The sequence below is a fragment of the Nematolebias whitei genome, chromosome 15, assembly GCF_014905685.2.
Source record: "Nematolebias whitei isolate Nwh7 chromosome 15, NemWhi1, whole genome shotgun sequence".
NCBI lineage: Eukaryota > Metazoa > Chordata > Actinopteri > Cyprinodontiformes > Rivulidae > Nematolebias > Nematolebias whitei.
Genome location: NC_056512.1, coordinates 31,054,676 through 31,074,073, shown reverse-complemented (window position 1 = coordinate 31,074,073; position 19,398 = coordinate 31,054,676). Strand labels below are relative to the sequence as shown.

The window sequence follows — 19,398 nt, the reverse complement described above, 5'->3', positions numbered from 1 at the left end:
CACAGCAAACTACTCACACAATTCAATAGTTTTTATGCCGGATGCCCTTCCTGACACAACCATAGACCACCGAGCTACCACAGCCCTCTGTGTGGAGCAGACAGCTGCCATCTAGGGTGCCTGGGGGAGCAGATGGTGGGGGTTAAGGGCCTTGCTCAAGGGCCCAGTGTGGGGTACATGAGGGTGGAGGCAGGTGTGGGTGCTTCACCTTTCACACCCACATTCTGATGTTGGTTCGGGGAGTTGAACCGGCGAGTTTCCGATCATAGGCTCACCTTCTCTAACCTCTGCGCCACCACTCCCCCTGTGGAAAGGATAAAGCAGGTCAAGGTAAATGGATGAGTGGGTGGAACGAGCATTTCTGTATTTTTCTCTCAGTCTGCGAGAGATTCTCTCTTATGGATGTTTTTTTTTCTCCCTTTTTTGTCACAAACTGTGAAACAGCCATGTTGTGAAGCACATTTTCCCTCAAAATTCGTGTAGTTTCATGTGCAAGTGAACGCAACACGTAAACACGATCATCTGGACCATAGAACAGTTGCCATTTATATTTAATCCATGCATACAAAGAAGGTGGATTAGTGTTAATTGTTGCGTGCTTTCCTTCTGTTTCCAGTAAAATAAAAATGAGCCCAAACTCTCAGCAAGTGCCTTCCAGCCTAATGACATGTAATTTGTATTATTGCATGTTTTTTTTAACATGGCTTTCATCAAAATAATTTACATTTATGTCTGACTCTTAATTTGTGATACATCATTCATGAATAATATGCTGCCAACATGAAGAGTCTGAACAACTGATCCAAATCCAACATTAATGAGGCTAAATGTGTTTCCTCACCCTCAAAATATACCTGTAGTGCTCTGCTGTGCTAAAATCAAACATGACAGCCGTTATAACGAGGAAACCAACATCCGCTCTGGAATGTAAACATCCTTGGATTCAAACATGACATGAAATTGGACCAACTTTGACTCAAAGTGCTGTAGATCTGTAAATGTCAGTGGAAACGTTTCTGCTGCTTTGGATCAAGTTTCAACCTCAACATAAGTGCTGACTCATTGAAGTGCACAATTTTTTTTTTCCCCCCCAAAAGCCCAACAGGACTTTTATAATTATCATAGGAAAATCAAACGTGACAGAGTTTATGAAACTCTGTCTGGAGGAGTAATAACTTTCATACTAACTGACTGGAAAACGAGTAAAAATCAAGAATCAGGACTAAAGAATTACAAGAACAGTTTCCAGCCTCAGCCACTGTGATTAACAAACATCTCAGTTCAGTGCCATACTTGGAGGAAATGAAACGTTTACATTTGATTTTAGTCTCACCAATATTTATGCCACCAATCAGCTGCCACATTAAGATGAGTAACCTTGACATGGTTTTGAGGTAATTCTTTAAGCATTTACCCACATCCCAACAACATAAGCTGCTTCCTCAGCATTCTGAGAACGCAGATGTTAGCTGTCTATGTACTTTGAGTCCACTTTGTGACTGTTGCGGATGGAAAACGGCCACCAAGCCAGGACTTGTAGAGCAGCGACACCCATGGGCACCAGGCAGACCAGGTAGAACATGACACTGCGGAGACCTTCCAAAGCACTGGAAACAAGAAGACACAAAGGGGTTGCATTTTTATTTACAACTACACCAACATTTAACATTAAAATTTAAGTCTGTTCATGGACCGTGTCTGATTCTGCCAGAAATGTCTCTACAAAGTGTTACCAAGTGACAGCCATATTGTTTATTTTAGCTATTGTTCAGCTGTTTTTAATTTTTGGCTACAATTTTGCTTTTTTTTAGCTACTGTTTTGCTAATTGTGTGAACGCTCATAAAGCATTCACACTGTTGTGATCCATTTTTCTTCCAAACGTTTGTCGGCGCGATTCTCATCCTGCAGTTTTCAAGTTCAGCTCTTCCAGGACAATCCTGCTATGACTTTTGGTATTGGTGCAACTTTAGCTTTTTGAAATATTTAGCCTTTTCTGCCACTTTTTTCCTCATAGAAAATGAATTGAGCCAATTTTACATCCTTCATATCTTTAGATCCGTTTAAAACCTTTTACTGCTCTTTTCACATTGTTCCCGTTTGACTTCTTTCAGCTTCTTTGTGCAAATTTAAACATTTTTTCAGCTACTTTCAGCTGTTTTTTTGGCTATTTTGTGATCCTTTCTGATTCTTTCTACAATATTTTTGTGCTTCTTCTAACTTCTTTCTGCTAATTTCAGTTTATTATGCTCCTTTCAGCTTATTTCTGCAAGTTTTAGTTTTTTCTGCTATTTCAGCTACTATATAGCTGTTTTTATGCTAATTTGTTGTTTTTTTTCAGGTAATTCCACATTTTTTGCACTCATTTCAACTTCTTTTCAGCTTACTGGTAATGCAGTAAAAATGTGCACTCTCCACCTCCTTCTGGTAATTTAAACTTCTTTTTTTCTTTTTAGCTACTGGTACTTAGCAGGTTTTTTTTGCTAATTGCAGCTTTTTCAGATAATTTCTACTTTTTGTGCTCATTTCTGCTTCTTTCAGCCTAAATGGGCAAACATGTTTTTTCTGCTTTCTTCTGCTAATTTAAGATTGTTCTAGTTTTTCAGTGAACTTTTCCGAAATTGTTTAGCTAATTTCAGCTGTTTTCAGATAAATTCAAGTTTGTCTTGGTAATTTCTGCTACTTTCAACCTAATTAACTTCTTTCTGCTAATTTCAGCTCGTTACGCTCCTTTCAGCTAGTTTCAGCTTTTACTGCTATTGTAGCAAATTCCTTCAACCTTTATTTCTACAGGTTAGTCGCACTGAGTCATTTACAAGAGAGACCTATTTTGATCCGAGTTCCTATTTAGCTGTTTTATGCAAAAAAATATATAAAAAAATTCAGCTAATTCCACATTTTTTAGCCCATTTCAGCTCTTTCCACTACCTTCTCGTAGGTTAAGCTTCTTTCTGAATTTTCAGCTACTTTGAAAGATTTTTTTTTGGGGTGAATTTTAGCTTATTGTTTTTAGCTGATTTCCTAACTTTTGTGTTTATTTCTGCTTATTTAAACCCAATTCAGCAAATATATGTTCTTTCTGCCTTCTTCTGCCAATTTAGGCTTGCTCTTTCATTTAGCTGCATTTCAGCATGGTTTTTTTGTGGCTAATTTAGCGGTTTTCACCAAGTTCTTCTGCAATAAGCATTCACACTACATTTTCGCAGGAAATGCAATTTCTCGAGATTTTAGTTACCATTTGATTAATTTTAGCTTTTAGCTTGTGTTCTACTATTAACTACAGTTTTCACCTTATATTTAGCTCTTTTTAGCATGCATCCTGGTTATTTTAACTGTAACAATTTAGTTTTAGCTTCTTCAGCAAATTAGATGAAAGTCATTCAGCACTCAGCGTTCACACTGTCGTATCTTCTTGCTTTTTGTTTTGTTCTAATGAGTCCCTCACCTGCTGATTGAATATTTGAGCATAAAGCTAATATTTTTCCTTATTTGAATTATGAAATCACAGGTGACCTTTGGAACATGAGATTTAATGAAGTGCCTTCGCTTTATACTGCAGAGCATGTTTCTGATTCTGATGCCGGGTCAAGCTGTCCTCCACAGATACAACCATCTGGGTCTGACGCTCTTGTGTGAAAATATGTTGATATCCAACAATGACTCCTGTATTCATCTGTACAGCAGATAGATTCTGATGTCTTTCATTGTGGGAAAAAGTCTCTGTTCCAAGGAACCTCTGCTCACATTTTTCACATTATGTAAATAATATTTGATAAAACGTGTTCCCTGTCTTAATTACCGTTTTAGAGTGACCTCCACCGTCGCTCGTTCTCATCTCACTGACACCAGCATCTTACCTCGTTTCTATCTTGAAATTTATCAAGTAAGCAACTGCTATCTTAAAAAAATAGATAAAAACTAGACTGAAAGCCCATATTACCACTACCACTGTGAAAAACCACATCATGTTGCTGCTGATCTGTTTCATGTTGCTGCTGATCTGTTTCAATGTTGATGTGTTCATGCGTGCACATCCGCTCACACAGACTCATGTTCATGTTTGTGCTGATGTTCAATGTTTTTATGTTATGAGTGCTTAGTGTATATTTAGTTGATGTTTTTCTTAGTTCATATCTTAGATATTATTACTGTTTTTCTTATACATTTTATTGTTGGATGTAACTGGGACCCTGTGTACATAATTTCGCTCCACCACATGTACCACATGAGGTGCGAATGACAATAAAGAATCTCTGACTCTGACTCTGACTGACTCTGATATTAAATACAGTAAGTTCTAACAATTAACATTTATATATAATTATGTGACTCTAAACTTTACGTTTAAAAAGATGCAAATGTGACATGAGGAGCGGTGCCTTCAACAGAGACTCGTGCTCAGAAACCACCGCTGGGAATCTCAGATTAAAAAATAAATTCACAATTTTAACTTTTAAAGAACTAATATGCTGAAAAATCCATTGTCTGTACCTCAGGTTTGAGTCTTGTCCTGCACCTTTCAGCTGCTCGTATCCAAACTGATTCAGGATTTTAAGAACGATCATCGGAGCCAAAGACTGAGCCGGTTTAGTGAACAGAGCGTTTGTTCCAAACACCATGGAGGACAGAGGGGAACTGTGGACAACCACAGCAGGCGACAAGTCAAATATATATAATAAATAAAATATATAAATTTATAAAGACAAAAAGAGATGTGTTAGCACTCGGGAGTATGTGTTGAGGATGATGCTCAGCTATTACCAAATTAAAGTCTAGCTCATAATCAGTACAACTGACTGAGTTATAGTTATTTTTGTGTTGGCTAATGTCAGTTAGCTGTGTGAACATTTACCAAAGTTGATAAGTTGTAGATGTACATCTGATGTTTACTTTCTGAGAGTTTCATTAAGATTTGTTCAGGGCTTTGTGAGTATTTGTGCTAACAGACCGTGTTACGTCTAACAAAGTTTTAGACAAAGATGCTGCACAATGTGTGGTGCTCAAAATATGTGTTGTGAATGATGATCGGATACTACCACACCAAGTTTCAACTCAAAAGCTCAAAAGTTGAGTGAGTTACAGTAGTCCCTTGCTACTTTGCGGTAGGTACGACTTTCGTGGACCCGCTCTTTTGCGTTTTTTCAAAGCAAGATTGAACACGAGGAAAAAAATGCACACGACACACGACTGTCAACTTTGATATTACTCACGTGATTGGGACAGTACTGGATACTGTACAGTAAAAAAGTTAACTAAAAAATAAAACACTTTGGAAAGGTGCCACCATTTTGTAGTTTTTCTCAATAAGCCTATAATGCATCGCTACTCATAAGGACTACATGTCCCAGAAGTCAGTGCTCTGACCAGAGGCTGCATTGCCCTCTGCTGAAATACGTATAGGGAAAGTTTTGTTCTGATCCGAAAAAGTTTGGTCCTTTACAGTGACTTCGGCACGTAACAGATTCAGAGAGCGGCATGGAACCAGACCAGAACTGGACCTCCAGACCCATCGGCGAACCTGAGAGCTGGTAGCCAGCCAACAAGGACTTCCAAGCAGTGATGTGCAGCCGTAGGTCTGGTTTCTGTCTGGAGCCCATCACCACTACCACCCCGAGCCAGAGAGTTGACCAGAACCGGCAGGGTAGATTCGCCAAAACAGAACCAAGTCGGAGCAGAACTGAGAGCTGCTGCTGTTCTGAGTAAAATTTAGTAGCTACATATACGTATGTTGCTAATATAATGTAGGTTTAGGAGTTTAGAACATTACAAGAGAGTGGGAAGGGTTTATAAAGTCTTAAAATATATATGAAAACTAAAATGAATATAACATCGCTACATCGCAAATGTTCTCTTATTGGGGTGGGGGTCTGGAACGTAACCTCCGCAATAAACGAGGGACTACTGTACACTTGTTTTATTTAACAGCACACCTTTATAAACACCAGCTCCCCAATTTGCTCCAAAAGTTATTACTAAACATACTGCAGTAAATCTCTTGTTATTTCAGTGAGGCCTTGTTCACCTGCGCTTGTATTTCTGCAGATCTGTGTCGATAATGTCAGCCAGAGGCAACCCGAAGAGACTGAACGCTGCTTGAACTAGAACCCTGGAGAAGAGATGATGGTCAAGGATTAGTCAGTATAATTAAAAACAATAATTTACAGGTCAACCAAGGACCTTATCCAAAGCTTCTTACATGCTAATAGTGAGAAAAAATGCCAAGAAATAGTAGTGCTGAAGACCAAGTAGCAGCATGACGGCTGCCATTCCAGCTTCCAGGAAGAAGGTGAAGAGGATGATCTTATAGTAGCCAATCTTAAGCAGCAGTCTGTGACTGCTCAAAACTAGAAGCTGGGATGGATACAGTGAGATAGAAACATGGTAAAAATTAACAAAATATCTTCTGGTACAAGCAACACACGTTAAAACTAAACAATTTTATCCAATATTGAGAGACCTGTGGGTTAGTGAGACCTTTAAAATTGTTAGTTCAGTCATACGAGTTCACACGTTGGGACAAAAAAAGATGTATTTTAGCCTACAAATGCTTCCAGGAAAACAGAAGTACCTGAGGTAAGATGAAGCCTGCGCCGTACATGACGCTCTTAGCCATCGACGGCAGCGCGTCTGGAGGAATGAGGTGCTCGGTGAATATCATGGTGAAGCTGTTAAAGAACGCCAACATAAACACCTGGAAGAAATTCATGAGCACAAACAGCTGAAAGTCTCTGTTGATCAGGATCTGCCACGTCATCGTCTTCAGCATGGAGAAGGAGCATCCTGGATGATTGGTAGCCTGGTCACCTGACATCAAGTTGTCTGATTGTTTATTATCAAAGCGACTTTCGCTGTGGAAGCCTGTGTACATCATGCAGCCGCAGCTTAACAAGGCGATCAGCACGGTGAAAGTCTGAAAAGTTGGAAAGTCTTCCATGTTTCTGGACACCATGCCACAGAAGAGGACACTGGAGGAGCCGATGAGCGAGGCCACCTGAGAAACAGACAAGAGCTGTGAAATCAAAGGTCCAACTTACAAAAGCAGCGTAAAGATGGTCGTCGTACCTGGTTGTACTTTATGAGCCTTAATCGGTTCTCGTGGTGGCTGGAAATCTCAGCAAATAAGGCGCATTGAGCCAGCAGCACAAACGTCAGCAGGCCGTCAAATGCGCACAGCGCTACAGTCAAATGTAAGCCACACAGCCAGTCATCAGGCGAGTACGATCGCCACGGGAACCAGGCTATGAGGAAAGCCAGGGAGTAGAGCGGAGCGCCATACAGGATGGAGAGACGTCTGTGAGAGCAGCAGGGAACCCGGGAGTTATCTTGGAGGTAACCAAAGAGAGGATCATTGACCGCATTCCACACCATGTACACCACCTGCAGACACAGAGATGACAACAACTGTTCAAGCAGGTCTAAAGTAGTGAGCAAAGTAAATAAAACTAAATTATTTAACACATACACAACTATCTAAAGTTTTAAATCAGCATCAATGTCCAAAATCTAGGCCTTCTTGTAACTCTTTAAAGTGCTCTTTAATAATGTTTCTTTAGGCAAATTTGACTGTTTACTGGTTTGTCACTCATTTTCCACCCAGTCTTTGTACCAGACCATGACAGCGCAGCATGCAGTGCGTGCTTGAAAAACAGAATTGTGCCCGGCTGCCGGCGAAGTGCCTAAAGATCACGTCTGTGGTTCATCCCTGGAGTCTAGCAGCTCATTTATACCTGGATGATTATGAATGAGAGTTAAACGAGTTCCATCCATGATCTTTACCCGCTTCTTCCATTTTTGGGTCGCGGGGGTCACTGGTGCCCATGTCTAGCCACCACTGTGCGAGAGGTGGTGTGCACCCTGGACAGGTCTCCAGTCCATCACAGAGACACTAAACAACCATTCACTCTCACTCACACCTAGGGACAATTCAGAGTTACCAATCAGTCTAACATGCATGTTTCTGTGGGAGGAAACTGGAGTACTCAGGGAAAACCCACACATGCACAGAGAGAACATGCAAACTTCACCCAGAAAGGCCCCAGGCTGGGATTTGAACCGGAGCCACCTTCTCACTAAGAGGCGGCTGCTCTATCAACTGCACCACCATGCTGCCATTTAAATGAGTTAAGAAACACAAAAATATATTAACCTTTAAAACTGTGAACTGTTGGACTGATAACATGAATATAATGAGTGGAAGTTGCTTTCAAATTATTATTATTAGTATTATCTTAAAGATTTAGACAGCCCTGAGAAACTGAGTTCAAGGCCACTTTAAAAGATTACAAGGTTTATCTCATTGTAATTAAAATAAAAAAAACAGAAGAACATTTCGCAGAAATATTTTGGTTATTAAAGATCAGAAATTATAAAGAACATCTTGAGTATGGAAATGCAAACATAAAGCAACCAGATTCAGTTCTTTCCTTTTATTTGTTTATTTTTACACACATTTCCCCACAAAGACCATTTGCAAGATACTCACTTGTGATTGGTGGAATGCTCCTTCAGATATCTTGTATTTATTCAGGAAGAGATTAACATAATAGAAGCTGAAAATGTTGTTAATCATGGCTGAGCCCAGAGTAGTCATGGAATAAGCTAGAGCTGCATAACTGATCCCGAAATTCAGCAGGTGTCGAGCCATGATGGCCACGCTTCTTCAGTTTTTCGGGTGCACACACTGACTGAACTCAAATCTGGACTTCCAGCTTCTGGACTTCCAAAGCGTCGAAACACGTTTTCTTCTAAAGCATTTTCGTTTAATTGATCCCCAAGTTTCCGTTAAAGCTACTAACTAACTAAATGGTTACCAAACCTGTACAAACCCTCGAAAATCTTCCACTCCGACTATGAAATCCTGCTTAACTCGATTGTTGTGCTCCTGATCGGGGGCGGAGTTTATTGATAATCAACAAACGTTTGATTGGACGCAAGAATTCCGTCTTACTAGATGCTCTGTGATTGGACAAAAAAAGTGTCAATCAATAACAGGAAGTTCCAGTTGCTTTTTAAATTTTGAACCGTCAGTCGGATTGTTCTACTTACTATGTGAGATGATTAAAATAAAGCTAAATATGAGAAATAGTAATAGAAATTGCCAATTGATTTGTGTAAACAAATATGTGTTTCCGTGTGGCTCTTCTGCCTCCTACCGGTCAATAAGGAGGGATTGCCACGTTGCTGTGGACAACCGAGTTAAAGCCTCTCACACACCCTGGCAGGATGTAGTCGCAGCCCGCGGTGGTTAGCCGACCACTCCAGACAGCCGCACCGACACGAAATGTGAGAAGTTTCTCTCGGGTGGAGATTTATTTTAACCCTGCGGCGTGAAAAATGTTGACTGACGTGATTCTTGAGGAAGAGTTTGAGAAGAATGAAGAAACTTGGTATAACCAGCGGGACCTCGAAAACGGTAAGCAGAGGACGCGCCCTTAAAACTCCACTTTACGCCACGAGTCAGTGAACGCATCACCGGCCAGCTTTGTCATTATTTGTCCAGACGAGTGTAATGGCAATTTCTTTACAAATAAACGAAACAGTAAGAGTAAGCTGGTGAGATAACATGATGCACGTGTTTCTTCAAATGTTCATAAAGGTAAAATCAACTTAAAGTTGGTATTTTCTCATCTTGTGGCAGGATTTCCTGAGGCTGTCAGGTCCTGTGTTTTTATTGTCTTAGTAATTATGTGTTTCATCAATTATGTTTGTGCTGCTCAAACAGCAGCTGGATGGTGAGGCATAAAATAAATAGATGTATAGTTATGCTATCCTAATAATGCTTGGGATAAAATGGAGTTACAAAAACTTAAACTCAAAAGTCTATACACACACACACACACACACACACACACACACACACACACACAGTCTAATCTAGAATAATTGTGCAAAAGTTGTAAAAAAAAAAAATACAGATGAGCTTTGAATTAGTGACATATGATACAGTTCTGGAAAAAGCAATAACAAATTACCTAAAGTGTCTGAAAATGGCATTTAAAAACAAAATTATAGTCAAATAATTTATTGTTATTAAAAAATGACAAAATACCAACTGTTTAAGATCTTACAGTTTTATAATTAAACTCCTACCAGTCTGTTTTAAGGAAAAGCCAAAGCTAGTTTTAAATACTTTAAACATAATAACCTTTTTTTACATTTGGACTGAATACGTTTTCCTTTAGCTTGTGATTTAGTTTCCAAGGAAAATTTAATGTCATTCCTAAAAAAATAAAATAAAATAAATAAAATTATAATGAAAGTCAATATTACACACTTTAGCATGTGCACTTTTTAAAAAGTATAATTTTAACAATGACTAACTCTATAAAAGTAATTATTCAGCTCTGAAAGACAATAGGTACTAATAATAAAAATCAGATGACATCACCTGTAGAGTTCAGGAGTGGTATTCAATTAAAGTGCACAACAAACTGGATCACTAATATTCTTAATAAGTCATCTGCTAAATAATATAGCAGTTGGTTGGGTCTTTACTTCGTTCCTTTTCTGAGTAAACTAATGAAAAACCTAATCCAAGATGGGGTTTTGGTGTAAATTAAGTTTTTTATTTGTAGAAGTGATGCTAGCAGTCAGGAAGATCTTCATGTTTTGAAAAGTATGAGATGGATCTTTGCAGTTTGTGCTGCTCTGTCTCACCCTCCTCCTGTAAAGATGTTCAAGATCATTTATCAGAGATATGAAACATCCGAGTCAAAAACTACAAAGCTCATTGTTGTTTTATTTGCATTATTCACTGTAGACCAAGGAGGCTGGCGTCAATCCAGATTAGTGGGCCACACAGATTCCAGGCAAAGTCCAGACGTGATAAGAACTTAGCCGAGGACAATAAGTTGCTGTTGTTCAGTCACTTCCAGTTGTTTGTGACGGGGCGAGAACTGGTGTTTTAAAGATTTGCTCTGCTTTGTTTAGATCTCCATTTGGCAGCGGAGCTGGGGAAAAGCCTCCTTGAGAGGAACCATGAGCTGGAGCAGGCCCTGCAGCAGATGTACTCCACCAACCAGGACCAGCTGCAGGAGATGGAGGTGATCCATGTTTACTGGTCGCCTCCAGCTGCTCGAATCCTGTGAACATGTGTCCACACGTTTAGACCCACCACTGTTCAGGCAGTTACTCTGTTAATGGCTTTAAGTGAATAAATCCAGGCTTAGGGATGATTCACTGAGAGAAGTAAAATCTAATCCTGACCAGACTAACCTAATGAGCCACTTGGAGAACAGGTTCTACCTAATTATGTGAAAACTCAAACTCCTGGCATCTCTGTGTGCTGACCTCAGACATCTGCTGAATGTCAAATCCTAAAATCTGCTTTCTTCACCGAGTACTGTGGTTCTGTGTTCTGATTTATCTGAGGGTTTACTAACACAAACGGCCCCCTGTAAACTTCAGCACTGGTCTGATCGACCCAGAGGACACGCCGCCCAGTGGGTCAGCAGTTATTAGAGTCTTAATTTGTTTACGACTGTGAGAACGCTGTGGCTTGAGGGTTTATTGAGGTTGATATGGTAATCCCAATACGTCTCGGTGACCCTCATACTAATGCTGTGTCTGGTGCCGAACGAGCTAAATTAAAGCTGCTTGTACACGTGAGTCTGATGTGATGCTGGGAAAGACTTCTGTTTGATTCAACTGAAAACGCTGGAGAGTAAAACATTTTTGCAAGAAAAAAATTAGAGACGAATGACGTTTTATAAAGTCAGTCTTGGAGATTAAGGTGGATGTTTGAGTTAAATACAGACTGGAAACAGCAGCTTACTCCAGGCACGTCTTTAGAAAAATTATTTTTGTGTTCAGTGCAAAGACAGATTACAGTACACTATGTAACCCTTTCACCACCTGGCTTGTTATATTTTGAGATTAACTATTCAATATGGGTCCTAAATAAATTTCAATTACCTTTTTATGGTGAAAATACATTCCAATGTATAGTCACTGTGTCTAGAAGGATAACTATGATTCTCAAGAGGTTTACCCACAAAAACAATATAATACAATATAACCTACAAGTTATTTTTTTACAGTATACAGTGATGCTGTATGATGGTGATCTGTGTTTGTCGGGGCACGTTTAAATGAATTTTTCAGAACCTAATCACGTCTACAGCTGATTTATTTTTGGAGCCATCCCCATTCAAGATGGCTGGCACAGTTAAGGAACCTTAGCAAACACACAAAATGGCTCAGACAGTTCTTCAGATGTTGAGCTAAAATTTGGTGGGATCGTAGCTGAGAGCTAACAGATCACATGAGCCACAGCTAACTAGCATATCAACAATATCATCTAAATCCGAGGTGCCCAACACGTCAATCGCAAAGACATTATGGGTAGATCACGTGGCATAAAAAAAATAGACGTCAGCCTATCATCCATCCTCACTATGAAATGTGTCACATGACTGACATACAGGGCAGCCAGTCACAGCACTCGTTCTCTCAAACCAGGTCTCAGAGTAGTGGAGATTTTGTGGGGAACAACCCCCCCCCACCCACCACCACCACCCCCACCACCCCACACACAGTGAAATTATCCCTGTGTGAAGTCGTACATGTGCACTACAGGTGGCTGCAGTCCAAAGTTTTTCTGAGCTAACAACAGTTATAATAAATAACAAACAGTTACAATAAATGGCAGAGAGCAGAGTGTTTTTGTGCTGCTCACCCTTTTTCAGCATGTTGGAGCAAAATAATAAAATCCAGTTCCAAAGAGACGTTGGTGTATTCACCAGTTTAAACGTAACTGTCTGAAGATGCTGCATGCGCGATGAGGGTTGCCAGATAAATTTAACATGTCTTATTTACACCCTCCTTTTCTGTGCACATGTTCAACAAACACAGCACACACCTCATCTTAGAATATCTTTACTCAGCACAAATGACAGTTTAGGTCAAAGTACTATTATTTTAAAGCCACAGTACTATAGTTCATCATTTATCTGGCAACCCGACTGACATGGAAACTACAGCGTTTTTCATGTAAATCTGCTCATTTTTAGTTGATTATCCCCAATAAACATTGAAAAAACACTAACGTTTCCAGCGGTTGTTCTCGTATTACTGGGGTCTTATGGTAGGTAGATCACTTTGACTTGGTCATTTCAAAAGGAGCTCACATGATAAAAAAGTGTGCGCACCCCTGATCTACATCATGTTGTTTAAATGGTGTTTGTAGCTTATAGGAGGCTCTTTTTTCCCTCTTGAATATGTGTCAAGCAGTAAAATCTATAAATCTTATAAAACCTCTTGTTGTGTCCAGTACCTGAGCAAGCAGGTGGAGTTGCTGCGTCAGATGAACGACCAGCACACCAAGGTGTACGAGCAGCTGGACGTGGCCACCAGGGACCTGGAGCAAAACAACCAGAGGTTGGTCCAGGACAACCGCCTGGCCCAACACAAGATCCACAGGTTAGTCCTTCAGTCAGCCATTAATTACACTTTATTTCCTTTAAGTCATGATGAAGCCTAGATGTTCCCAATGGGTTTTCTTCAGTTTAACAGAAACTATTGATGGGCTTCAGACCCTCATGGAGGATCTGCAGACCCAGATCAAGGAGCTGAAGTCTGCACAGGCAGAGCGGAGTAAGAGGGAGCTGGCAGAGCAGCGGCGCAGCCTCGGAGCACAGAGCGTGTCCTGCCTCAAGGAGCTGTATGACCTACAGCGGGACCGGTAAAACTCTCCAGTGTGTCTTATCGCTCGCATTCTGCAGCAGAGCAGAGCCGTTTGCAGAGAAGACGCAGCGTTTCATTTCTTTACATCTATAAATGTTTGATTAAACAATTAAATTAAAGACGTTTTCCCAGAACTTTGCATAGCTGCGAGGTCTGGTTTGTGGTTTCAGCACTCAGCCCTTGTTTGCTGAACTGACATGTGCGGGTCACCTCGAGCAGAACATTTAGCTGAGACATAATCCAGCAGAGGAGGAAGTTAATCCGTCCCCTCTCACACATGGAGCGGCTGCTTCAGGAAGAATTTATATCGTGGAAAAAGGTTTAGAAATAGTTTCAATAAGAGAAGTCTGCATGTAACTCTATATAAATAAAATACCTAAAGAATGATCAAATATGTAGTAACTTTACACCCACACATACTTTTTATTGTTACGTTTTACTTTTTGGTAAATATTTTTGTCTTTACTTATTTCTCCAGTTATACATTTATTATCAAACACTACTAAAGGCAGTACATTAATGTTTTTATCCTTTTCTGTTTGTTTCTGTAACGTTAACAGAATATCTCCTGAACCACTGGACAGATTTCAGTTAAATTCCCAGAAAGTCATCCTTGGACTTATTGAACATGTGAAACTGATTAACTTTTGGATTCAGCACAAATCAAGTTGGTTGCTACAGTCAGCTGCTTAAAAATAAAAAAAAAACTTAACGGCATCGCCTCAGTGGATTTTACAGATGCTGAGCTAAAGTCTGGTGTAGCATTTAGCTGAAAGTTATTCCCAACACGTACTCCAAGTACTAACAAAACATGTAGAGATCAAACATTATTAATAGACAGATGCTGCGTACGATCATTTAAAGGTTTGACCAAAGTGGCTGTAACTCATTTATGTGATTTTTGTCATGAAAGTCTGACATGAAAGGCGGTGGGCAGTTTGCCTTTAATAATTACTGACATATTTACTCTGTAAAAGCTCTGATATGAAAAAAATAAAATAAAATTCAGAATGTTTTCCAGTTTCCCCTCAGGCCACTAATGACCCAGCTCTTCTGTTGTTTCTGGCCCAGGTATCCAGCTCACGATGTTGGACTCTGGTCTCCTCAGAGCTTCCTCTGTGACAGAGACCGGCATGTCGACCCAGAGCAGGAGAACCAAGCTCTGCAGCGCTCGGTCCAAACTCTTCAAAGACAGATGGCAGCAGAAAGGAACCGTCGGGAGGCCGCGGAGCGAGAGGCTGAGTTCACATCGAGAGAGAACCGGGGTCTGGAGCAGCGGCTGGCCCTGCTGGTGGGCTGCCAGGCCCGGCAGAAAGAGCTGGAGGAGGAAGTGGAGCAGCTGCAAGTTCTGTGGCGTGCTGAGTGCGCCAACAGGTGAGAACAAATTCATGCAGGACTCTGCTTTCCCAACGTTAAATCAGAGAGAATATTTAACATACAGCATTCCTGCTCCCTCTTACCAGCGCTGGACGACCCGGCCGGCTGCTGCTGCCTGAATCACTATTTTTTGCCTCTGAGGAAAGACGGCGTGAGGAGGAGGAGATGCCTGAGAGGCATAAAGAGCGCCAACCGAGGCGCAACAGTGACAGCGTTTTAAAAGCAACAAACGCAGATGAACTTCGCCGTGGTCATGAGCAGCTGTGCGTCAGACGAGCCGATGCGGTGAAGCAGCGAGGCATCTCTCTGCTCAACGAGGTGGACGCTCAGTACAGCGCGCTGCAGGTGGAGTGAAAGCTTTCCTCTACGAATGTTCTTCCTCACGTTTAACTATGACCCCAGTTTTAAAAAAAATGTAGGAAGTTGTGTAAAATGTAAATAAAAATCGAATGCAGTGATTTGCAAAACCTGCATTTTACTCGCAATGAAACAGTAAACACATCAAAAGTTTAAGAAATTGTGCAAAAACTATTTAATTAAAGTAATTAAAAATTTTATGGCAGCAACGCAGCTCATATGTTTGGATGGGGCAACAAAAAGCTGTCCAAGGATGTACAATTTTATAATAATAATAATAATAATAAAAATTTAAATTAAAACAGCTGGAAGAACATTTAGCAATGACTTGAGTTAATTAGCAACAGGACAGTAAGAGAACTGAGTATGAAAAACATTTTCGAGAGGCTGAATCTATTAGAAGTAAAGATGGGCAGAGGTTTACTGGTTTCTCCAAATAATGTTCCTCAAAACTGAGAAGACTGAATAACCCATCACCATCAACAGATTAAAAATAATCTGTAGAACTTTAAATGTCATTTAAAATGGACTGAGGCAAAGTGGACAGACAAATCAAAACTTGACATTCTGTTTGGAAACCACAGACACATCCTCTCCTTGCAGTTCAAAAGCCCACTTCTCTGTTGGTATGGGGGTGCATTGGTGTCTATTGCATGGGCAGCAATTGGAAGAGCACCAAGGATGCAGAAAAGTATGAACAGGTTTTACAACATGTTTCCATTCAGACGTGTTTGTCAGGGAAGGCCTTGCATATTTCAGCAGGACGATTTTGAACTGCTGAGTCTCTAGATTGGTGCTGAACTGGCCCGCCTGCAGTCCAGACCTCTCAACAGAAAACACTTCCTTAGTTTAAATGTTTAATGTTTTAATAAGTTCAGTTGTTAATAAAATATGGGTTCATGAGATGTGCTCATTTTTTCATTCTGTTATTTTATTTTTACACAACTTTGTCAGAATGGGGTGGTATTTATTACTGGACTGTTTTCTGATCTGCAGTTGATTATTATTTTTTTAGGTAAAGTACGATGAGCTGCTGCGGCGATGCCAGCAGGCCACAGATGAGCTCAGCCATAAAGCCGTCCAGACTTCCTGGGCCCGCCGTCGCCTCTCGAACTCGGCTGCGTCGTCTGATCTGACGAGCGTTCCTGAAAACGACCAGCAGCCGGAGTACAAACTCCTCTTCAAGGAGATCTTCACCTGCATCCAAAAGACGAAGAAGGACCTGAGTGGGAGCAAGCACCCTGATGGCGATTTCAGTTCTGCCAGCTGAACGTGATTTATTCTCCAACAACTTGTTTTCATTCTGTCTGTTTAAAATTTAGGACAGGAAGTGGCTTTGTTATAAAACTCTACAGAAGGTGCATCTTAAATATGTTCCCTTTACTTTTGTCTGTTTGCACACAGCTAATTTAAATCCGTCCTGTTATCTGCAACAGCTGCATCTGATGCAAGACTGGAAATATAAAATATAGCCATCATAATTAATGCACTTTTATATATTTAAACTAATGTGGATAAGATGTACAGCACTGCTCAAAAGTTTGAAACCGTTCCTAATTTCTTTATACCTCCAGACTTTCTGAAATCTGTATCATCGACTGTATGTCAAGATTTAACCAATGTCTCTTTGGAATTCAAGTTTTTGGTCAAATACTATTTTGTTTTATGTTTGGGGACTGTTAAATAGCTAAAGAAATGTGAACATGTCTTTGTGACAGGTCTGAAGAGCTAAATTTAAAACTGATGTGTGTAAACACATCACAGCTTTATCCTGAAGGTTTAGGAGCATTTTGATGCTTGATTGAAACATATTTCAGATTTATCGGCTTTAAAAACAAACTTTCATCTGGGAGTGCTCGGCTACTTGGCTGAAAATGAGTAAAAAAAAAAAAGGCAGCTCAAGTCAAAAATTTCTAAACATTTAAAAAGTAGCTGAATACTGACTGGCAAAAATAAAGTAGCTAAAAGCCGAAACTAAAAGACGCTAAAGTAGATTTTTAAAAGCTCTCGAGGATTTGAGGATTTGTTCATTTTAATGAGGAAAACAAGACAAATTCAAGTAAAATATTTCAAAAAGTATGTTACAAAAAGCCAAATGTCTGAGCCATAACTTCCTATATGAGCTGAACAGTTTGATACATGAATGTTTAAAACAGCTGAAAGAAGCTGAACTTATCCTAAAACTCACTGCAGACTCAACATTCACACCATTAAAACAAAGAAATGACCTAAAACTTCTGCACAATATTGCACATTTTAACCATAAGTATTACACTATTACTACAGTATTTGTACACGTTTTACTGTGTCAGTATTTGATCTTTTGGTTGTTTGTCAGGAAAAGGCGCACCATGTGTAGTGTTACAGTAAATACACACATTTTTTAAGAAACATTTTTTTTATTATTACTACATTATACATATCTGCACACGTGTGTGTGTATGAGATCAGGGATTTAAGATCTATTTGCAACTATGATCTGAAAGTTGTTGACATGCACACTGGATTTTTATTGTTTTAATGCATCTGACGACTGCCCAGCAGCAGCAGGACACAAGCTGTTTGTTTGATAAGACAAATCACATTTTTGCTTTATTTATAGATAAACTGTTTAATTTATTTTCTGTTTAGAGCAGATTTTGGTCCAATGATTAGAGGCTTTATAAATGGTTTGTCTTCCCGGTGTTAATAAAAAGATCATTATGTGTAAATGTGGGTGTCATAAACTTGAAAGCATTTATAAAGACGATATGTTTTCAGTTGTGTAGAAGAATGCGTGTTTGCTCATAACAGTGTTACGTTTTAGTTTGCTGTCATGTTGGTAAAATAAAAGTAATGCAGTATATTTTGTGTTTATTTTATGTTAAAAACTAACCCAACATTTGTCTCCATTTTTCAAGACCTTCGTCAGTTGATAAAGGTCAAACAAACAATGTTTCTTTATTTATAACTAGGATTTGCATAACTGAGATTTAAATCCACTAAAGCTCCAACAAGAGGGTTGCACTGCACAAACCAGGGTTATTCAACTGGTGGCCCAGGGGCCAAATCGGGTCAAGTCAATTCAGACCACCAATGGATTCATTTTTAAACAAAACTAGATTTTAAACCATAAAACAAACTTAACAATAACAGCTGGATGTCCGGCCCCTGAGCTTGTGGCTTTCAGTAACTGTGGCCCCCTGAGCAATTTAGTTAAGTAGTCCTGGTACACGCTCACCCAGAGGGGCAGGTCTTTGCAAGACCTTTACAAAACTCCACAGATATTAAAACAGCAGACACTTGTGTCAAAAGTTTACTCACAAATTCATAAAACCAGAATGACAAAACAAAGAAGAACTGATAAAAAGTTGGCGTTTTTTGTTTATCATGCACATGTTTTAATGAAGGTTATTTTCTTTGTTAAACTATGGAGTCCATGCAGAAAAATCTAGGTGTAAATTATATCAGTTTAAAAAAAAGAGAACAGTCTTTTATCATTTCAGACGGTCGGTTTATAGATTTTCTGTGCTTCAAACTTTAAAAAAATTGTGTTTTTTATCTTATTACTTTTGTTATACTATTTTAATTTAAATTGTGTTGTAATGTATATGCATCATGTTGCATTAAACAGATCATGTTGAAAGGCCCCATAGCTGTGGCTGTACACTCCTAAATTCTGCCCTATATCAAAATTAAAAAAATCATCACTTTTCAGCGTCAGTATAATGTAACTAATGTAATCAGGTCTCTTGTAAATGAGTCCCTGAGGCTCACCTGTATAAATAAAGGTTGAATGAAAAAAAAAAATTTTTCAAATTTTAGCCACTTGATTTCTAAAGTTAAAATTAGTATTTTTCCACCGCAGAAGTCGAAGGTAGCGTGGCCGAGTGGTCTAAGGCGCTGGATTTAGGCTCCAGTCATTTCGATGGCGTGGGTTCGAATCCCACCGCTGCCACATACGTTTTATTAATCTGGATGACTTTATTTTTTTAATTTGACCC

At 39.6% G+C, this 19,398-nt stretch overlaps 2 protein-coding genes and 1 non-coding gene across 3 annotated transcripts; 2 read left to right on the top strand and 1 right to left on the bottom strand.

The window, feature by feature from the left end:
- Positions 1-257: 257 nt before the first annotated feature.
- mfsd13al (major facilitator superfamily domain containing 13a-like) lies at positions 258-8,879 on the bottom strand. The gene is made up of 7 exons (XM_037688369.1): positions 8,481-8,879; positions 7,061-7,375; positions 6,567-6,989; positions 6,195-6,349; positions 6,021-6,104; positions 4,490-4,633; positions 258-1,607 (listed from the first exon to the last, which is right to left on the bottom strand). Exons 1-7 carry the CDS (start codon positions 8,640-8,642, stop codon positions 1,466-1,468), a joined length of 1,425 nt encoding a protein of 474 aa, XP_037544297.1. The 5' UTR covers positions 8,643-8,879; the 3' UTR covers positions 258-1,465.
- Positions 8,880-9,207: 328 nt separating this feature from the next.
- cdr2a (cerebellar degeneration-related protein 2a) lies at positions 9,208-16,685 on the top strand. Its single transcript, XM_037688546.1, has 7 exons — positions 9,208-9,410; positions 10,928-11,040; positions 13,269-13,417; positions 13,503-13,679; positions 14,753-15,055; positions 15,145-15,403; positions 16,431-16,685. The coding sequence occupies exons 1-7, from the start codon at positions 9,332-9,334 to the stop codon at positions 16,683-16,685; spliced, it is 1,335 nt and encodes a 444-aa protein (XP_037544474.1). The 5' UTR covers positions 9,208-9,331.
- Positions 16,686-19,270: 2,585 nt separating this feature from the next.
- On the top strand, positions 19,271-19,352 carry trnal-uag. Its single transcript has one exon. It is a non-coding gene; the product is annotated as a tRNA-Leu (tRNA).
- Positions 19,353-19,398: the final 46 nt, after the last annotated feature.